The sequence below is a fragment of the Phyllobates terribilis genome, unplaced genomic scaffold (genome assembly GCF_046119375.1).
Source record: "Phyllobates terribilis strain yellow unplaced genomic scaffold, ASM4611937v1 Scaffold_10__3_contigs__length_209671492, whole genome shotgun sequence".
Taxonomy (NCBI): Eukaryota; Metazoa; Chordata; class Amphibia; order Anura; family Dendrobatidae; genus Phyllobates; species Phyllobates terribilis.
This window is the reverse complement of record NW_027362770.1, coordinates 148,458,696-148,475,630: the sequence shown is the minus strand read 5'-3', so window position 1 is coordinate 148,475,630 and position 16,935 is coordinate 148,458,696. Positions and strand designations below refer to the sequence as shown.

General features: G+C 39.0%; 1 protein-coding gene across 3 annotated transcripts in view; it reads right to left on the bottom strand.

Moving 5' to 3' along the window:
* RFX4 (regulatory factor X4) overlaps positions 1 to 8,250 on the bottom strand; it is a 94,105-nt gene extending 85,855 nt beyond the window's left edge. For all 3 annotated transcript variants that reach the window (XM_073649910.1, XM_073649912.1, XM_073649911.1), the window contains exon 1: positions 7,956 to 8,250. In XM_073649910.1, the coding sequence (XP_073506011.1) occupies positions 7,956 to 7,998 (43 nt within the window). In that variant the 5' untranslated portion in view covers positions 7,999 to 8,250. The remainder of the gene's footprint in view (positions 1 to 7,955) is intronic.
* Between the last annotated feature and the right edge of the window lie 8,685 nt (positions 8,251 to 16,935).

The following is a 16,935-nucleotide window of genomic DNA, read 5'->3' as shown; positions in this document are numbered from 1 at the left end:
AATAGTTTTCTGGGAGAAATAATTCATTTTCTGGAACAATTTCAAGGGTGCCAACACTTTTGGCCATGACTGTATAAATAATATACAAACCAAGCAGTCGGTGTCCTGGTGTCATCTTATGATCACAACAGTCAAAGTCCCAAATTCTCTTGTAATGCATGCATGATTACCACTCCAGTCACGTCTCCAGGAATGACAAAGATAACCCATACACGCTTGTTCAGCCTCATACTGCAAATCTACAATTAACATACAAGCATGGGGGCTTTTTTTTTTTAACTAAGAAGAGAATAAGCTCCTGATAGTGGCTTACCTACCTCAGGAAGAAAGGATCAGGCATGTTAAAATCCAACATGTCTGATCATTTATTTATCTAAGATCTGCTGTTAAAAAAGAGCAGTTGAGAACCCCCCAAAATTTGTGAAAATTAGAGATTTTTGACTATGTACACCCGTGTCAACATCTTACTTTCTAGTTACTCCTCTATACTTAGATGGTGTAATTATCACTCTTAGTCTTCTATCTCCCATTTAGTGTGATTTACCGGCTGTAATGCTTAAGGTTTTCCATATTTTTTATATTTCTGTGCGGACAACCAGAAAATATTCCCAAGCCAAACAGTAACCAATAAGAGTCCAAGTTCCGATAACAAATGGGACTACTTAAGGGTCATAGGAAAAATATTGAGGATGTAGTCCTAGTTGCCCCATGAGCACACTCTCGTTATGGGACTATACTGGAAGAGTTGTCCACAGTGCCAGCTTTTAACCAGGCAAGTTCTCTGTCCTTTTGCACAGCTTCGATCCTCAAGGGAGTTCTGTTAGGTCACAGGCTGTTTACGTGCCTTATACTAGTCCAGCTGCTCTCAGAACAATCAGCAGGTTTCCCTGTCCAGTCATGTGGCCACTGCCGCTCACTGCTTTAGTGTGCTCCTTTTTCTTAAATATTCTCCTCTTCCAGCACCACAGCACCCATCAAACACTACGAAGCTCAACACAGCATCAGTGTCAGGCCCATGCTAGCAACGGGCACCTCCTCCATCCACTCTGGAGCTTAGAATCTCAGTTTTCGGGAACTACCGGGCAAGCAAAAGGGAGAAAGAACAGGCTGACAAACACCATGGACATAAAGAACAGGAAAAGGGGTACACAAAGAACATTTCCCTGGCAACAAAGACACGGCTCGTACATAGTTTGGTCTGTTCTGTGATGCAAAACCTGGACGATAAAAAAGCAAGACAGAAGAATCGACGCCTTCGAAATGTGGTGCTGGAGAAGGATGTTATCAGCACCATGGATGGTGAGAAGAACAAACAAATCAATTTTGGACCAAATCAAGTCAGACATGTCACTCAAAGCAAGGATCACCAAGCTACGACTTGCCTACTTTGGACACATCATAAGAGAGCAATCACTGGAGAAGGACATCATGGTCGGAAGAAGGAACAAGGTGGAGAGGAAGACCAGCAACCCGATGACTTGATACTATAAAGATAACGGCGGAGAAGACCCTGGTGGACCAATCTAGGCTTGCACAAGATCACTCTTCCTACACAGCGTTCATCCATCGAGTCGCCATGGCTCGAGTTCAAGCCGAAGACCATTAATAAAGAAAAATGACCGATGACATTCATCACCGGGCTCTTGCTCCTCTATCACAAGCCAACATCTCTCCTTCCTGCCCTTTCCAAGTTATATTTTTTAAAAATGGACAACTATGATACAAGGTTCAAGCAACAAGAAGTATGAAACAGATGCAAAAAAATACTGTAGCTGAAGACGCAAAATAAGAGTTTACTAAGAGGAAGACTGAGGGTAAGATCTAAGTTGTCTCGAAAGCCTTCATCTGTAATCAACACATCTCGCCAATTAAAAACATATCATACAACTGTGCCTACTATTTCTAGAGGAAAACTTGCAAATGACATTGGGATTTCTCACTCTGGAGGACCCAGATCCACGCACATTTACTGTCTATTTTAATAAGACTTGTGTAACATTTAATTTCTCCTATGGTGGAGCTGCAGGGGAATTGAACACTTGCTGCCAAGTTTACTGACTTATTAATGCTGATTGATGGCGGTCTCAATTACTGGACACCCAGTAAATATTTTTTTCATAATGGAACGGTCTAAATTTCTAGGGTCATCTACAGAAGAAGCAAGAGCTCTCAAGTCTCTGGAAAGGGTATAGGGCTAGAAAAATGTCCATGACTGCTGAAGTAGCAAGCATAGCCCTTACAAGATATCTTAATAGCCTCCATACCGTACATCTTGATATCCACGGATCCGGTCGACAGTCTAATGCGTATGGAGGTTTCCCAACTCTCCCTTGACAGGTGATGCATGAGAAGATAAGGATCCAACATACTCGATTTTGGACTGCCAATCCTTTTGTTCTTTGCAAGATAATCCACTGCCAGAGGAGCCGCTCTCATAGTGGACACAAGAGCGCGCACTCTGGAAAAGTCGAAAGAGATCGCTGAATAATTGCCCGAGTCATCGTTCAGCCGGCTGCCATCTATTATGTGTGGGGTCCCTAAAGATGACTCAGAGTTGACACTGGCCTTGCCATTTCTTAAACCCTAAGATCGTATCTTTAGTGTACGCCATAACTTCATGATTGTCGGGGTCTGGCTTCGGGCACTGACGGCAGTCCCAAGAAGAAAGTAACTGAGGACCCCTTGGTTCTCTGCCCAGTGGGGCTCCCATCCACCAGCTGCAACACAGCCCCATTCAAGTGAATAGACAAGGTGCCAGAGGTGGCTATGCCCCCTGCAGTCCAAATATTGGTCAAGACCCCATTCATAGTTTCATAGTTATAAGGTCTAAGGTAGACTTAAGTCCGTTGAGGTTAACCTATAACCTAACATATTGATCCAGAGGAAGGCGAAAAATACATGGGGCAGACAGGAGGTGATCATATGCTCTAGTGCTTAGCATAGTGCTTTATGATCTGAATGTAAGAAAGGGGCAAATTAAAAAAGCCATTTATTTTTTCAAAAACATCATATTGCCCATGCCGAGAGTTTGGAAGGTATATTGCCGACATTAGACCAGCTATGATAGAATTTATCTTCACGGCTAGTGGACTATATGGAAATCGTTGAAGTTTCATTTAGTTTGCTACAACCAGAACTTTATAACGATTCACAATCATTTAATTATTATTACCAACTATATCAAATGTAAAAAAGGAAAAACATTTTGCTCTCCTTTTAGTGATCATAATAGGAAAAGATGTAGATGACAGAGGACATCCCGTTGGCCTATGGTCTTTAAACTACTGGAAGGGGGAACTATTTTTTAAACAATGTTTGAGAACAGAAAAATGGTTTGACGTCTAAACTTCTGTGTGTCATGTCAAATCATAAACTGAGATTTTAGTTTTTTTTAACGCTTTGGGGGTGACACATATGTAATAACGTATTTATGAGCTGCCGAGCTAACACTATAAAACCTATAAAATCTGAAATAACCGAATTGATTAGATTTTAGGTTCAGAGAACTTGTGGTGCCAGTTTGATTTTGTTTAATAACCGGACAATAAAAACTTCTGTACAAAAGCAAATTACCTAATGACCAAGGCTGATGGGGTACGTAGCTCACAGGAGAACTATTTAGGTGTATGCGGAAGGAAAAATGACGACAAGAAACTGAGTTTAGTTCTTTGCCGTCTGTGAGCTACAATCAAATTACTAACGGAGGCATTTCTTATTTATAAAATATATCCTAGACAGATAGATAGATAATAGATGATAGATAGATAGATGATAGATAGATAGATAATAGATAGATGATAGATAGATGATAGATAGATAATAGATAGATGATAGATAGATGATAGATAGATAATAGATAGATGATAGATAGATAGATGATAGATAGATAGATGATAGATAGATGATAGATAATAGATCGATAGATAGATAATAGATCGAAAGATAGATAGATAGATGATAGATAGATAATGAATGATAGATGGATAGATAATAAATGATAGATAGATAATAGATAGATAGATGATAGATAGATAATAAATGATAGATGGATAGATAATAAATGATAGATAGATGATAGATAGATAATAAATGATAGATAGATGATAGTTAATAGCTAGATAGATAATAAATGATAGATAGATGATAGCTAGATAGATAATAAATGATAGATAGATGATAGATAATAGATAGATAATAGATAATAGATAGATGATAGATAGATAATAGATAGATAGATGATAGATGGATAGATGATAGATAGATAATAGATAGATAATAGATAGATGATAGATAGATAATAGATAGATAGATAATAGATAGATGATAGATAATAGATACATGATAGATAGATGATAGATAATAGATAGATAATAGATAGATGATAGATAATAGATGATAAATAATAGATGATAGATAATAGATAGATGATAGATAATAGATAGATAATAGATAGATAATAGATAGATGATAGATAATAGATGATAAATGATAGATGATAGATAATAGATAGATAGATGATAGATAGATAATAGATAGATAGATAGATAAATAATAGATCGATAGATAGATAAATAATAGATCGATAGATAGATAGATGATAGATAGATAATAAATGATAGATAGATAGATAGATAATAGATAGATAGATGATAGATAGATAATAAATGATAGATGGATAGATAATAAATGATAGATAGATGATAGATAGATAGATAGATAATAAATGATAGATAGATGATAGTTAATAGATAGATAATAAATGATAGATAGATGATAGCTAGATAGATAATAAATGATAGATAGATGATAGATAATAGATAGATAATAGATAATAAATAATAGATAGATGATAGATGGATAGATGATAGATAGATAATAGATAGATAATAGATAGATGATAGATAGATAATAGATAGATAATAGATAGATAGAAAATAGATAGATAGATGATAGATAATAGATACATGATAGATAGATGATAGATAATAGATAGATAGATAATAGATAGATAGATGATAGATGATAGATAATAGATGATAAATAATAGATGATAGATAATAGATAGATGATAGATAATAGATAGATAATAGATAGATGATAGATAATAGATGATAAATAATAGATGATAGATAATAGATAGATGATAGATAATAGATAGATAGATAATAGATAGATAATAGATAATAGATAGATAGATAATAGATAGGTAGATAATAGATGATAGATAATAGATGATAGATAGATGATAGATATGAAATACATAGATGGTGGGGGTGAGTGATCCCGGTAGATGGCACAGAGGATTGCTGGGATGGCCGGCGGTGATTTGAGTATTATCAGCCTCTTGCGCTTTCTTTCCGGTCCGCAGGAATCCGGCATTATGTGAGGACACGCATGCTCAGCTGAATCCCTTTTGTTGTTTTTTATTTCTCACAGAACAGCTCGCCTGGTGATCCTCCGCACAGAACTGCTAACTTACAATATTCTGCTGTCGCGGATCTCTTTCCTCCACAGTGGTGTCCATGACAACAGGCCAAGGGACAATTGCTATAGTAACGGGCCCCGGCAAACTTTACCCACCACTTCCAAAACTTCTCCGAATTGCCTTCTTACCATCACCCAACATTGTCCGATGATAAATATAAACGCTGCGCTGTGTGACCCTGCCGAGTTTATTTTGACTTATTTTATTATTATTATTATTATCTTTTTTTTAATCTTAATTCCAAAAAATATAATCCAAATATTTAAAGTTTGATAAATCAAATTTTTTTTAATGAAAAAAAATATACAAATTTCATTCTAAGAAAGGATGAACTTGATTGACTTTTGTCTTTTTTTTTTCAACCTATAACTATGTGTGTTTTCCATTTTGTTATGGAAATTAAAGTCTTTGGCAGAAAAAAAAGATAAGACAAAAAAAGGAAAGAAAAAAAAAATTAAAAAAAGGAAAGAAAACATAAGAAATAGATATAGATAGGTACAAATGATAAAAAATGTACAAAAATGCATAAAAAATGGAATATTTTGGCTTATGAGTAAATTACTTTTTTTTTAAATTACCCACTTTTATCTAAAAAAAAACAAAAACAAAACCCAGATTTTATTTTTTTCAGATTTTATTATTCTTTTCCGTAAATGTTCTGAACAGTAAACACATTGGAGGGACGACTTTGTGTGAAACTTTTTGTAAGGAGCGAAGTCACCGACCGCAGCTGTGAAATTACCATTCGGCTGAATAATTAGATCAGACGGGAAAAGGATGAGCCGTACAATGAAATATAGTGATCTAAAGAAAGTCATTAAACAGATTATACCGATGGCCGCCTACTGTGCCCCGTCACAGGGAGAAGGAGAGCACCAGCACTTGTTGCTTCCATTACTTTATGAGAGCGCCCCAAAAAGGCCTAAAGTGCTCAAAAATGTGAATATACTCAAGATTAGCCTTATTGTGTATAAATATATATTCTGTAGATACAGTAGATGTTCAAAAAGTTGACTTTTTGTTTAAATGAGTAACTTTTCTCCCCCAAAAAAATATATATAGGCTTTTCTTTCAGTTTACAGTCAGGTGTATATATATATATATTTTTTTTTTCGTTTTTAAGTATTCGTAGAAGGAAGAGTAAAAAATGAGTCGTCCATAATTGGGGAAAAAAAACTATCAAAGGCTCAAAACTCTGTATATAGGTTTGTAGTGCAAGTCTATAGGGTCACTGTGGATGTGGGATGGTGAATGGCATGAAAGTGTATGGACTTTTCACTGGGTCATTGTAAGTATAGATGGGATTCTTTCTTCAAAAAATTGCAAAATTGGGGAAAAAATATAATATGTCAGCAACGTTAATGTAATACTTTACATATTCTTCTAAGTACACTTGATATAGCTATTAAACTAGTAGCACAGGGATAATAAGAAATATATAACTATTGGGGGGGGTAGCTTATCCATATTGGATATTAACCATAACCACTAGTACAAATAAATGATTTAACATTAAATATTAAACGGTAATTTTAGATTCTATACGGTATAAAAATATATCTCTTTTCAATTCCTTTTTTAAATTTACTATATATTTCTATTCCAATTATATCCAACGAAAGAGGATTGATCCCAGGCAACAGGTGGATTAAGATGAAAAAGATTAAAAAAAGTTACTACTAAACAATAATAATAACTTAAAAAATGGCTTAACTATTTCATTAATATATACAAGGATCTAAAAAAGTTTACAGCCGTTACTGTAAAAAGTAATTCATAGAATACCAACATGTTTCACAAAATTGTCCGCCAGGATCCACAAAAAAGTTCATAGGCATTACGGTAGAAATACATTTTAGAGAAAAGATAAAATAAATAAAAATAATAAATATATATATATATATATATATATATATTTTTTTTACATATATATATATATATTTTTTTACACACATATTATATATATATGTATATTTTTAGATCTTTTTTATATCTTTATTTATATATATAAATATATATATATAAAGATAACTAAATAAATAAATATATATAAAAAATATACCATTATGTATATATTTTATTATTTTATATATACATATATTTATTTTATATTATTCTATTTTATATATATATCTATATTATTTATATACATACATAATTATTTTATATACACATATAATTATTTATTTTATTTATACATATAACTTTTCTTATTTAAGAATTGTATGTATATATATATGTATATATATATATATAAAATATAATATAATATAAAAATAAATTCTAGTATACCCTAGCCACCACGTGCCCCCTGGTAAGCTGGTATTAGTTGGGTTTTATACATGCCTACAAGTATTTTTTTTAATAATTCAAAAACAATATTTAAAAAAAAAAAAGTTTCCCAGGAAAAGTCGGTAATGAAAGTAACCCCGGAGCGCAACTGGTTAATTAAGCCCAAACTTTCACTAACCTGTGGAATCCATGTCTGGTTCCTCCAATAACCCACAATGCATGATCTTCCCATGGGCAGAACAGAAGACCAAAATCCTAGGGGATGTGAGACCCCCTATCTCAAGTGAAGGGAGCAAGGAGTGAAAATGAACACTTGGTAAATCCAGCAGGGCAGAGACAGACCAGTCACAATGTTTGCTGATGTTGCATGAGAAAAAGCATCATTTTATAAGAGCCCTGATGGGAGACATGTCATTGATAGGCCAGGCTGCCTGATGAATGGCTGGTAGTCAGATGGGGATGTGGCAAGGCTCTCTGTGAAGCCCATTGTGGTGCTGTTTTGAATAATAAAGACTTTCCTCTAAAAAGGGGGGCTTAAATCTACGCAATCCCAGCACTTCAACCCCCCTCTTTTTCTATTATAAAACCTCTTTTTTTATTACTTATACTTCCACAGACTCGTCCTTGCCTTCTTTCCATAAAGCCATGTTTGCCCTACACAAATCAACACTAAAAAAAAACCCTGTATCACCGGATACTCGCTGCCATTAATAAGACAAAAAAAAAAAGTGCCGAAAATGTAATAATTCACGCCGGGCGCCGAATATCTGCACATTACAAGTATACAGCAAAATGCAACATAAAAAGTACAAAAGTAAAAAGAGTGAAAAGTTCTATTTACAAACTTTGAGAAATGTTTTTGAGATTCCGGGGACTTCTTCTCCCGGGTCTTTGTGGCAGGTGATAATCTCGGTTTGGCACATTTTTGAAGGTAGCAGAGGTTTTTTTTTAAGACTTGGAATTAGATGTTAGAAGTGAAAAGCCAGGGCTTTGGGGCGATGATAAAGTGGCTGTTTTTTTTTTTTTTTTTTAGGAAGGAAAATCTGTGATTAGAATATGAATAGAACTCCAACGGGGAAAGAGAAAAGAGATTACAGATGAATTGCTTTCACCGTGTATACTGGCAATGCTCCCTCCTCCGCAAACAGCAAACTATACCAGAGCTACACAGGAAACAAGGCAGCTCTCACTAAATCACTTTCCCTTACTAGAGATTTCGACGTACGATTTACTAGTCACTATCAGTACTATAATAATAATATTCTTCATCTGTCCATGGACTGATTGCAAAACCCTAGTTGGCATTCCTAATTAAGCGAAAAAAAAAAGCTTATTTCTCAAATGTATTATTTTTTTTCAGGTCGGGGCTTCCTCTCCTGCGGAAAGTTTCATGCACATGGTATTATTTTGGATGTGGCCGGGTGCCCATACTCCACCTTTTTCTAAAGAGACGCATAGAGAATATTTAATTTTACTTTATTACGAAGTTATTACCCCATAAATGGATTGGTTGGTCCCATATAGCATTACTGCGTGCGTGATTTTTTTTAACCAAGATACAGATATGTTAATCATACCGACACCTTCGAAATGTGGTGCTGGAGAAGGATATTATCAATACCATGGACGACAAGAAGAAGAAACAAATCAATTTTGGGACAAATTAAGTCAGACATGTCACCCAAGGCAAGGATCACTAAGCTACGACTCGCCTACTTTGGACACATCATATGAAGAGAGCAATCACTGGGGAAGGACATCATGGTGGGAAGAAGAGAAGGAACAAGGTGAAAAGGAAGACAAGAAACCCGATGGCTTAATACTTTCAAGATAACGGTGGAGAAGACCCTGGTGGACATATCTAGGCTTGCATAAGATTGAGCTTCTTATAGATCGTTCATCCATCAAGAAGCCATGGCTCGAAATTGAGCCAAAGGCAGTTAAAAAAAAACAACATAAGATGATATTGATGGAACTTGGATGTGTTTTGCAACTCTCCCCTCCTTGCAGAGCCATAAACAGACCAAGACAATATGTAATGGGGCCTCCAACCATAAAGCAATTCACATTTAGTGTCAGCGACTACAGTCATCTCCAGTCACTTATATGGGATTGTCACCGAAATAGTGACCACCATAGACTATGACTAAAGCCACCTATACACATCAAACCTACCAAAAAAGATAGGGGCCTCCCAAGTGTCCCTGACACTAGATGAGGAGGAAACTGGGATCAGATGGATGGATGCCAACATTTTAGCTAGGACGTTAGCCGTTGTGCACCCTCGACTAAGCTTAGCATCCATGTTTGACCAGCTGTTTTATTATGTGAATAGTCAAGTAGTTACAGTTGATGATTTTGGTGATATTTGGAAACTTCTACACTGCTCAAAAAAATAAAGGGAGCACTCAAATAACACATCCTAGATCTGAATGAATGAAATATTCTCATTGAATACTTTGTTCTGTACAAAGTTAAATGTGCTGACAACAAAATCACACAAAAATCATCAATGGAAATCACATTTATTAACCAATGGAGGCCTGGATTTGTAGTCACCCCCAAAATTAAAGTGGAAAAACACACTACAGGCTGATCCAACTTTGATGTAATGTCCTTAAAACAAGTCAAAATGAGGTTCAGTATTGTGTGTGGCCTCCACGTGCCTGTATGACCTCCCTACAACGCCTGGGCATGCTCCTGATGAGGTTACGGATGGTCTCCTGTGGGATCTCCTCCCAGACCTGGACTAAAGGATCCGCCAACTCCTGGACAGTCTGTGGTGCAACGTGACATTGGTGGATGAGACATGATGTCCCAGATGTGCTCAATCGGATTCAGGTCTGGGGAACGGGCGGGCCAGTCCATAGCTTCAATGCCTTCATCTTGCAGGAACTGCTGACAAACTCCAGCCACATGAGGTCTGGCATTGTCCTGCATTAGGAGGAACCCAGGGCCAACAGCACCAGCATATGGTCTCACAAGGGGTCTGAGGATCTCATCTCGGTACCTAATGGCAGTCAGGCTACCTCTGGCGAGCACATGGAGGGCTATGCGGCCCTCCAAAGAAATGCCACTCCACACCATTACTGACTCACTGCCAAAGCGGTCATGGTGAAGGATGTTGCAGGCAGCAGATCGCTCTCCACGACGTCTCCAGACTCCGTCACGTCTGTCACATGTGCTCAGTGTGAACCTGCTTTCATCTGTGAAGGGCACAGGGCGCCAGTGGCGACTTTGCCAATCCTGGTGTTCTGTGGCAAATGCCAAGCGTCCTGCACGGTGTTGGGCTGTGAGCACAACCCCCATCTGTGGACGTCGGGCCCCCATACCACCCTCATGGAGTCAGTTTCTAACCGTTTGTGCAGACACATGCACATTTGTGGCCTGCTGGAGGTCATTTTGCAGGGCTCTGGCAGTGCTCCTCCTGTTCCTCCTTGCACAAAGGCGGAGGTATCGGTCCTGTTGCTGGTTTGTTGCCCTCCTACGGCCCCCTCCACGTCTCCTGGTGTACTGGCCTGTCTCCTGGTAGCGCCTCCAGCCTCTGGACACTACTCTGACAGACACAACAAAGCTTCTTGCCACAGCTCGCATTGATGTGCCATCCTGGATGAGCTGCACTACCTGAGCAACTTCTGTGGGTTGTAGAGTCCGTCTCATGCTACCACGAGTGTGAAAGCACAACCAACTTTCAAAAGTGACCAAAACATCAGCCAGAAAGCATTGGTACTGAGATGTGGTCTGTGGTCCCCACCTGCAGAACCACTCCTTTATTGAGGGTGTCTTGATAATTGCCAATAATTTCCATCTATTGTCTATTCCATTTGCACAACAGCATGTGAAATTGATTGTCAATCAGTGTTGCTTCCTAAGTGGACAGTTTGATTTCACAGAAGTTTGATATCCTTGGAGTTATATTCTGTTGTTTAAGTGTTCCCTTTATTTTTTGAGCAGTGTATACAGCTCAGAACAAAGACACTAAAATAATATGAGGATTTTGTGGGACTTCATAATGGATGACCTTTCCCGCAAACCCACCGATCTGCTGATTGAAGGTGCAATGAGGTGCTGAAAGAGGCACAGCTCCCTACATACAGTGCTGGCCAAAAGTATTGGCACCCCTGCAATTCTGTCAGATAATACTCAGTTTCTTCCTGAAAATGATTGCAATCACAAATTCTTTGCTATTATTCTCTTCATTTAATTTGTCTTCAATGAAAAAAACACAAAAAGAATTGTCCTAAAGCCAAATTGGATATAATTCCACACCAAACCTAAGAAGGGGGTGGACAAAAGTATTGGCACCCTTTGAAAAATCATGTGATGCTTCTCTAATTCGTGTAATTAACAGCACCTGTAACTTACCTGTGGCACCTAACAGGTGTTGGCAATAACTAAATCACACTTGCAGCCAGTTAACATGGATTAAAGTTGACTCAACATCTGTCCTGTGTCCTTGTGTGTACCACATTGAGTATGGAGAAAAGAAAGAAGACCAAAGAACTGTCTGAGGACTTGAGAAACCAAATTGTGAGGTAGCATGAGCAATCTCAAGGCTACAAGTCCATCTCCAAAGACCTGAATGTTCCTGTGTCTTCCGTGCGCAGTGTCATCAAGAAGTGTAAAGCCCATGGCTCTGTGGCTAACCTCCCTAGATGTGGACGGAAAAGAAAAATTGACCAGAGATTTCAACGCAAGATTGTGCGGATGGTGGATAAAGAACCTCGACTAACATCCAAACAAGTTCAAGCTGCCCTGCAGTCCGAGGGTACAACAGTGTCAACCCGTACTATCCGTCGGCGTCTGAATGAAAAGGGACTGTATGGTAGGATACCCAGGAAGACCCCACTTCTTACCCCGAGACATAAAAAAGCCAGGCTGGAGTTTGCCAAAACTTACCCTAGAAAGCCTAAAACGTTTTGGAAGAATGTTCTCTGGTCAGATGAGACAAAAGTAGAGCTTTTTGGGAAAAAGCATCAACATAGAGTGTACAGGAAAAAAAAAGAGGCATTCAAAGAAAAGAACACGGTCCCTACAGTCAAACATGGCTGAGGTTCCCTGATGTTTTGGGGTTGCTTTGCTGCCTCTGGCACTGGACTGCTTGACCGTGTGCATGGCATTATGAAGTCTGAAGACTACCAACAAATTTTGCAGCATAATGTAGGGCCCAGTGTGAGAAAGCTGGGTCTCCCTCAGAGGTCATGGGTCTTCAGCAGGACAATGACCCAAAACACACTTCCAAAAGCACTGTAAAATGGTTTTAGAGAAAGCACTGGAGACTTCTAAGGTGGCAAGCAATGAGTCCAGACCAAAATCCGATAGAACACCAGTGGAGAGATCTCAAAATGGCAGTTTGGAGAAGGCACCCTTCAAATATCCGGGACCTGGAGCAGTTTGCCAAAGAAGAATGGTCTACAATTCCAGCAGAGCATTGTAAGAAACTCATTGATGGTTACCGGAAGCAGTTGTTCGCAGTTATTTTGGCTAAAGGTTCTGCAACCAAGTATTAGGCTGAGGGTGCCAATACTTTTGTCCGGCCCTTTTTTGGAGTTTTGTGTGAAATGATCAATAATTTGATTTTTGCTTCATTCTCTTTTGTGTTTTTTCCTTGCAAGCAAATTAAATGAAGAGAATAATACCAATGAATTTGTGATTGCAATCATTTTCAGGAAGAAACTGAGCATTATCTGACAGAATTGCAGGGGTGCCAATACTTTTGGCCAGCACTGTATATACATGAATGGTGAAGAACATGCAGAACCATTCATGGCTGTGCCACTTCCAGGATGCCACAGCACCTTCGCTCACCAGATCTGTCAGACCCCTACCGATCTGATATTGATAACTTGTTCTAAGGATAGGTCGTCTAAACTTGTGTCTCTCAACAACATTTTAGGAAATATCCAGTTGTAGAACAAAAGTCAAGATAGAAGAGCTCAATTCTAATTAGTGTCCTTCTGGAGCAATAAGACCTTAAGCTGGTGCTATAAGAGGTTCTGCAGTCACATGATGCACTATTGGTCACCAGTAGTCCGTCGTGCCACTTACCGTATCAACAACCCACTAGTTTAATTTTTTTAGTATTACTGAATGGGCTTCAATAGACGATGTATAGAAGGACTATGCATGAGGAGTCACCAGCACCATACATAGAGGTTGGGGTGACCAATAGCAAATATTTAAGGTTTATTCCCCAAATCACAAGTTATCCCCTATCAAAAGGATAGGGGATAACTTAAAACATCAAATCTTTTTGTCTCATCTCCTATCTCCTTTCCATTTTATACATATGTTTGCTGAAGGCCCCCATACACATTAGACTAACGTCAACTAAACCTGTCGATATTGGAGGAATTTAGCCAACAGTGTAATGTGTATGAGGGGGCCTCCAATAGATGATGTTGGAGAGAGAAGGATCCGGCGTGTATGATTTTGGACTGCATATCCTTTTGTTCTTGGCAAGATAAGCCATCGCCAGTCGAATCTGACGGCAGCTTTCTCATAGAGGAGAAAGGAGCACTAGTGGCTCCTATTTTCGGAGCAGTCACGAGAAAGAGCTGTAGGCCAAACGATTGGCCAAACCAACCCCTTTATTTATTTTTTTTAGAATAACCCAATGTTGGTATCATGTCTAGTTACAACAGGAAGTGTATCTTCTGTCTGTAGGGCTCCTTCAGTCATTATCACTTTCCTACTAATGACGTGGTGTTAAAGTGATGCCACTGCCTGGGGCTCATTAGGATCTCATTAAGGCTGACAGGTGCAGGACTGGAGCCTGACCTCAGTCATTCTCCAGGGCAGGGGCTCCGCCACTTCTTTTTCCACATTACTGTAGGTGATGCCAAAACCTTTAAGCCAATTACTGCAAATAAAGGAGAGGCGTCGGACTATATCTGACCAGATCTTTTCCTCCCTGGAGTCAATGAATGAATGGAGAAGACCTTTCCCCTTATTATAGTGCAACAATCAAACAAGCAACAGATCACAATAGAAGACGTGTAAGTGACCATTGTACATGGGACCAGGGCATGGTGGCCATATATTAATTCATCCTAAACTACTATAAAATAATCTTTGTATCTATCCATTGTTTGACAGACTATCTATCTATACTCCTCAAAAATGAAATTGCAGCACCAAGAAGGAAAAGTCGTGGAATTATGGAAATCACAGGATGGATAGACATGTTACTGATCTACGGATCTGAATAATGAAAAAAAATGTTTTCAAAACATCTAAATTTATTAATGGTAGCAGGTTTAGATCACCCAAGCAGGCGGCTCACTGTAGCATGAGCAACACGAGGCCTGGCATTGTCGTGTTGAAGACTTCTCTTGGGACACCTTGGAGAAATGGCCATACAACTAGTTCCATGATTGAGTCATTCTGTCTTGCAAGCAAAATTAGACGTCACATATCAAGACTAAGGTCAAACAGCGTCTACACAAAGCATCAGAAGATGTTTGCATGACATTGGGCTATGGGCCAGATGTCTGGCTACAGGTGTCCATTGACCGAACGTCATTGCTCTCAAAGGTTATCACGTTGCAGAGCAAGTCGGCAATGGAGACTGGAATAGAGGTCTGTCCTCTTCAGCAATGAGTTTTGGATGCAATTATACCCCAAGATTGGTCTGGAGACCACGTGGTCAACGCAGAAGAGGTCTTCACAAGGAAACGTCACTCAATTCCTACTCCCAGGATTAGGGTGACCCCTCTAGTCTCTATTCCAGGTACAATAACAGCTCTGTGTTACATTGATTTGGTCTTGGAACCAGTGGTGCGGCCATTTCTTTAAAGTGTCCCAGGAGCAGTTTCTCAACATGACGCCAGGCCGCATGTTGTTTATGCTACTGTGAGCAGCCAGTGTGGCCTATATGTGCTACCATGGGGTGCAGAGTCTCCATACTTGTTTCCCATCGAAAACAACTGGGACGTCATTGGTGGTTAATTGTAAAAGGAGCTGCCAGCAGCAGATCTTGATGATTTGCCCAAGTGCATTCAGCACGGCAGAACATTCCTCAGACGACCATTAATAACCTCACTGATAGCATGTGAATAAATTGAGAGGTTCTGAATTTTTTTTTTCATTATTTGCAGATCATTAAGATGTCTATACATCCTGGAGGTTTGCCAATTCTCTGGTGTTACGTCCATGTCTGAACCCTCTCTTACAACCACTGCTTTTGCCCCCAGGCAGTGCTACGTTTGCACTACTGATAGCATTGGGGGATGCAGGCGCGGTTTCGTTTTAGATTAGGCTGGCTGGAACTTGTGGTCCCACCCAGGCAGGGTGTCTATGTCTTGCTATTTAAACCCCCCCCCCCGTCAGCCACTTCTTGGTGCCAGTTATAGTTTGTTACTACCTTGGTCTGGTGCTTTGCCTGGCCCTTGTATCATGAAACTTCTGGGCCTTGATTCTCGCGTACAACACCTTGAAATGGCATTAAATCTTTGCTCAATTCTGAACTGGGTAAAAAAAAGTGCAACTTTTGCAATTTTTGACATGGTAGGTCAATCCTTCTTCCGGGGAAGCATACTGGTAATTTGTGTCTTGTATTGGTATCCTTGTAGGGTGTGCAGCACTTTCAAGCTCTTTGCTATAGAGCTTGCAAGCGCTGCTCTGAGACTTGCAGGACAGTAGAGCGCACAGTTCTGGCCCCTGCAAAGGCCTTGGATAACTTGTCCACATCTACATATGATGTTCACAACAATACACGTCCACCAGCTCACTTACATCCATCAGTGTCTGAGTCGCCCCTGGCCTATGGAGGTCTTTATCCCATTCATAGTGACTCCTCTCAATGTTTCTATATTCATGACCTGTCTTAAAGGGGTTATGCACTATTATATTTTATTTTCCAAATAACCCGTCCTTTCCTTTGCACCGCTACCCATGTCTCCACCTAAGTCTCCTCTGCTTCCTTTTCTGGCAGTGATTGGCATGTGACCTCTGCAGCCAATCAGCGGCCACTGATTGGCTGCAGCAGTGAAATTCTGGGAGCGGCAGAGGTGGGGTATCTATTTTTAGGACCAAGTGCAGGCTGCATGTGCCGTCTGAGCTGGGAGGGAGCAGGAGTCTCATATGTAAATGTTTTTTTTTTTTTTATTTTATTTTAAAACTACCTTGGGCCCATTTTTTAAATAATTAAAAATAGT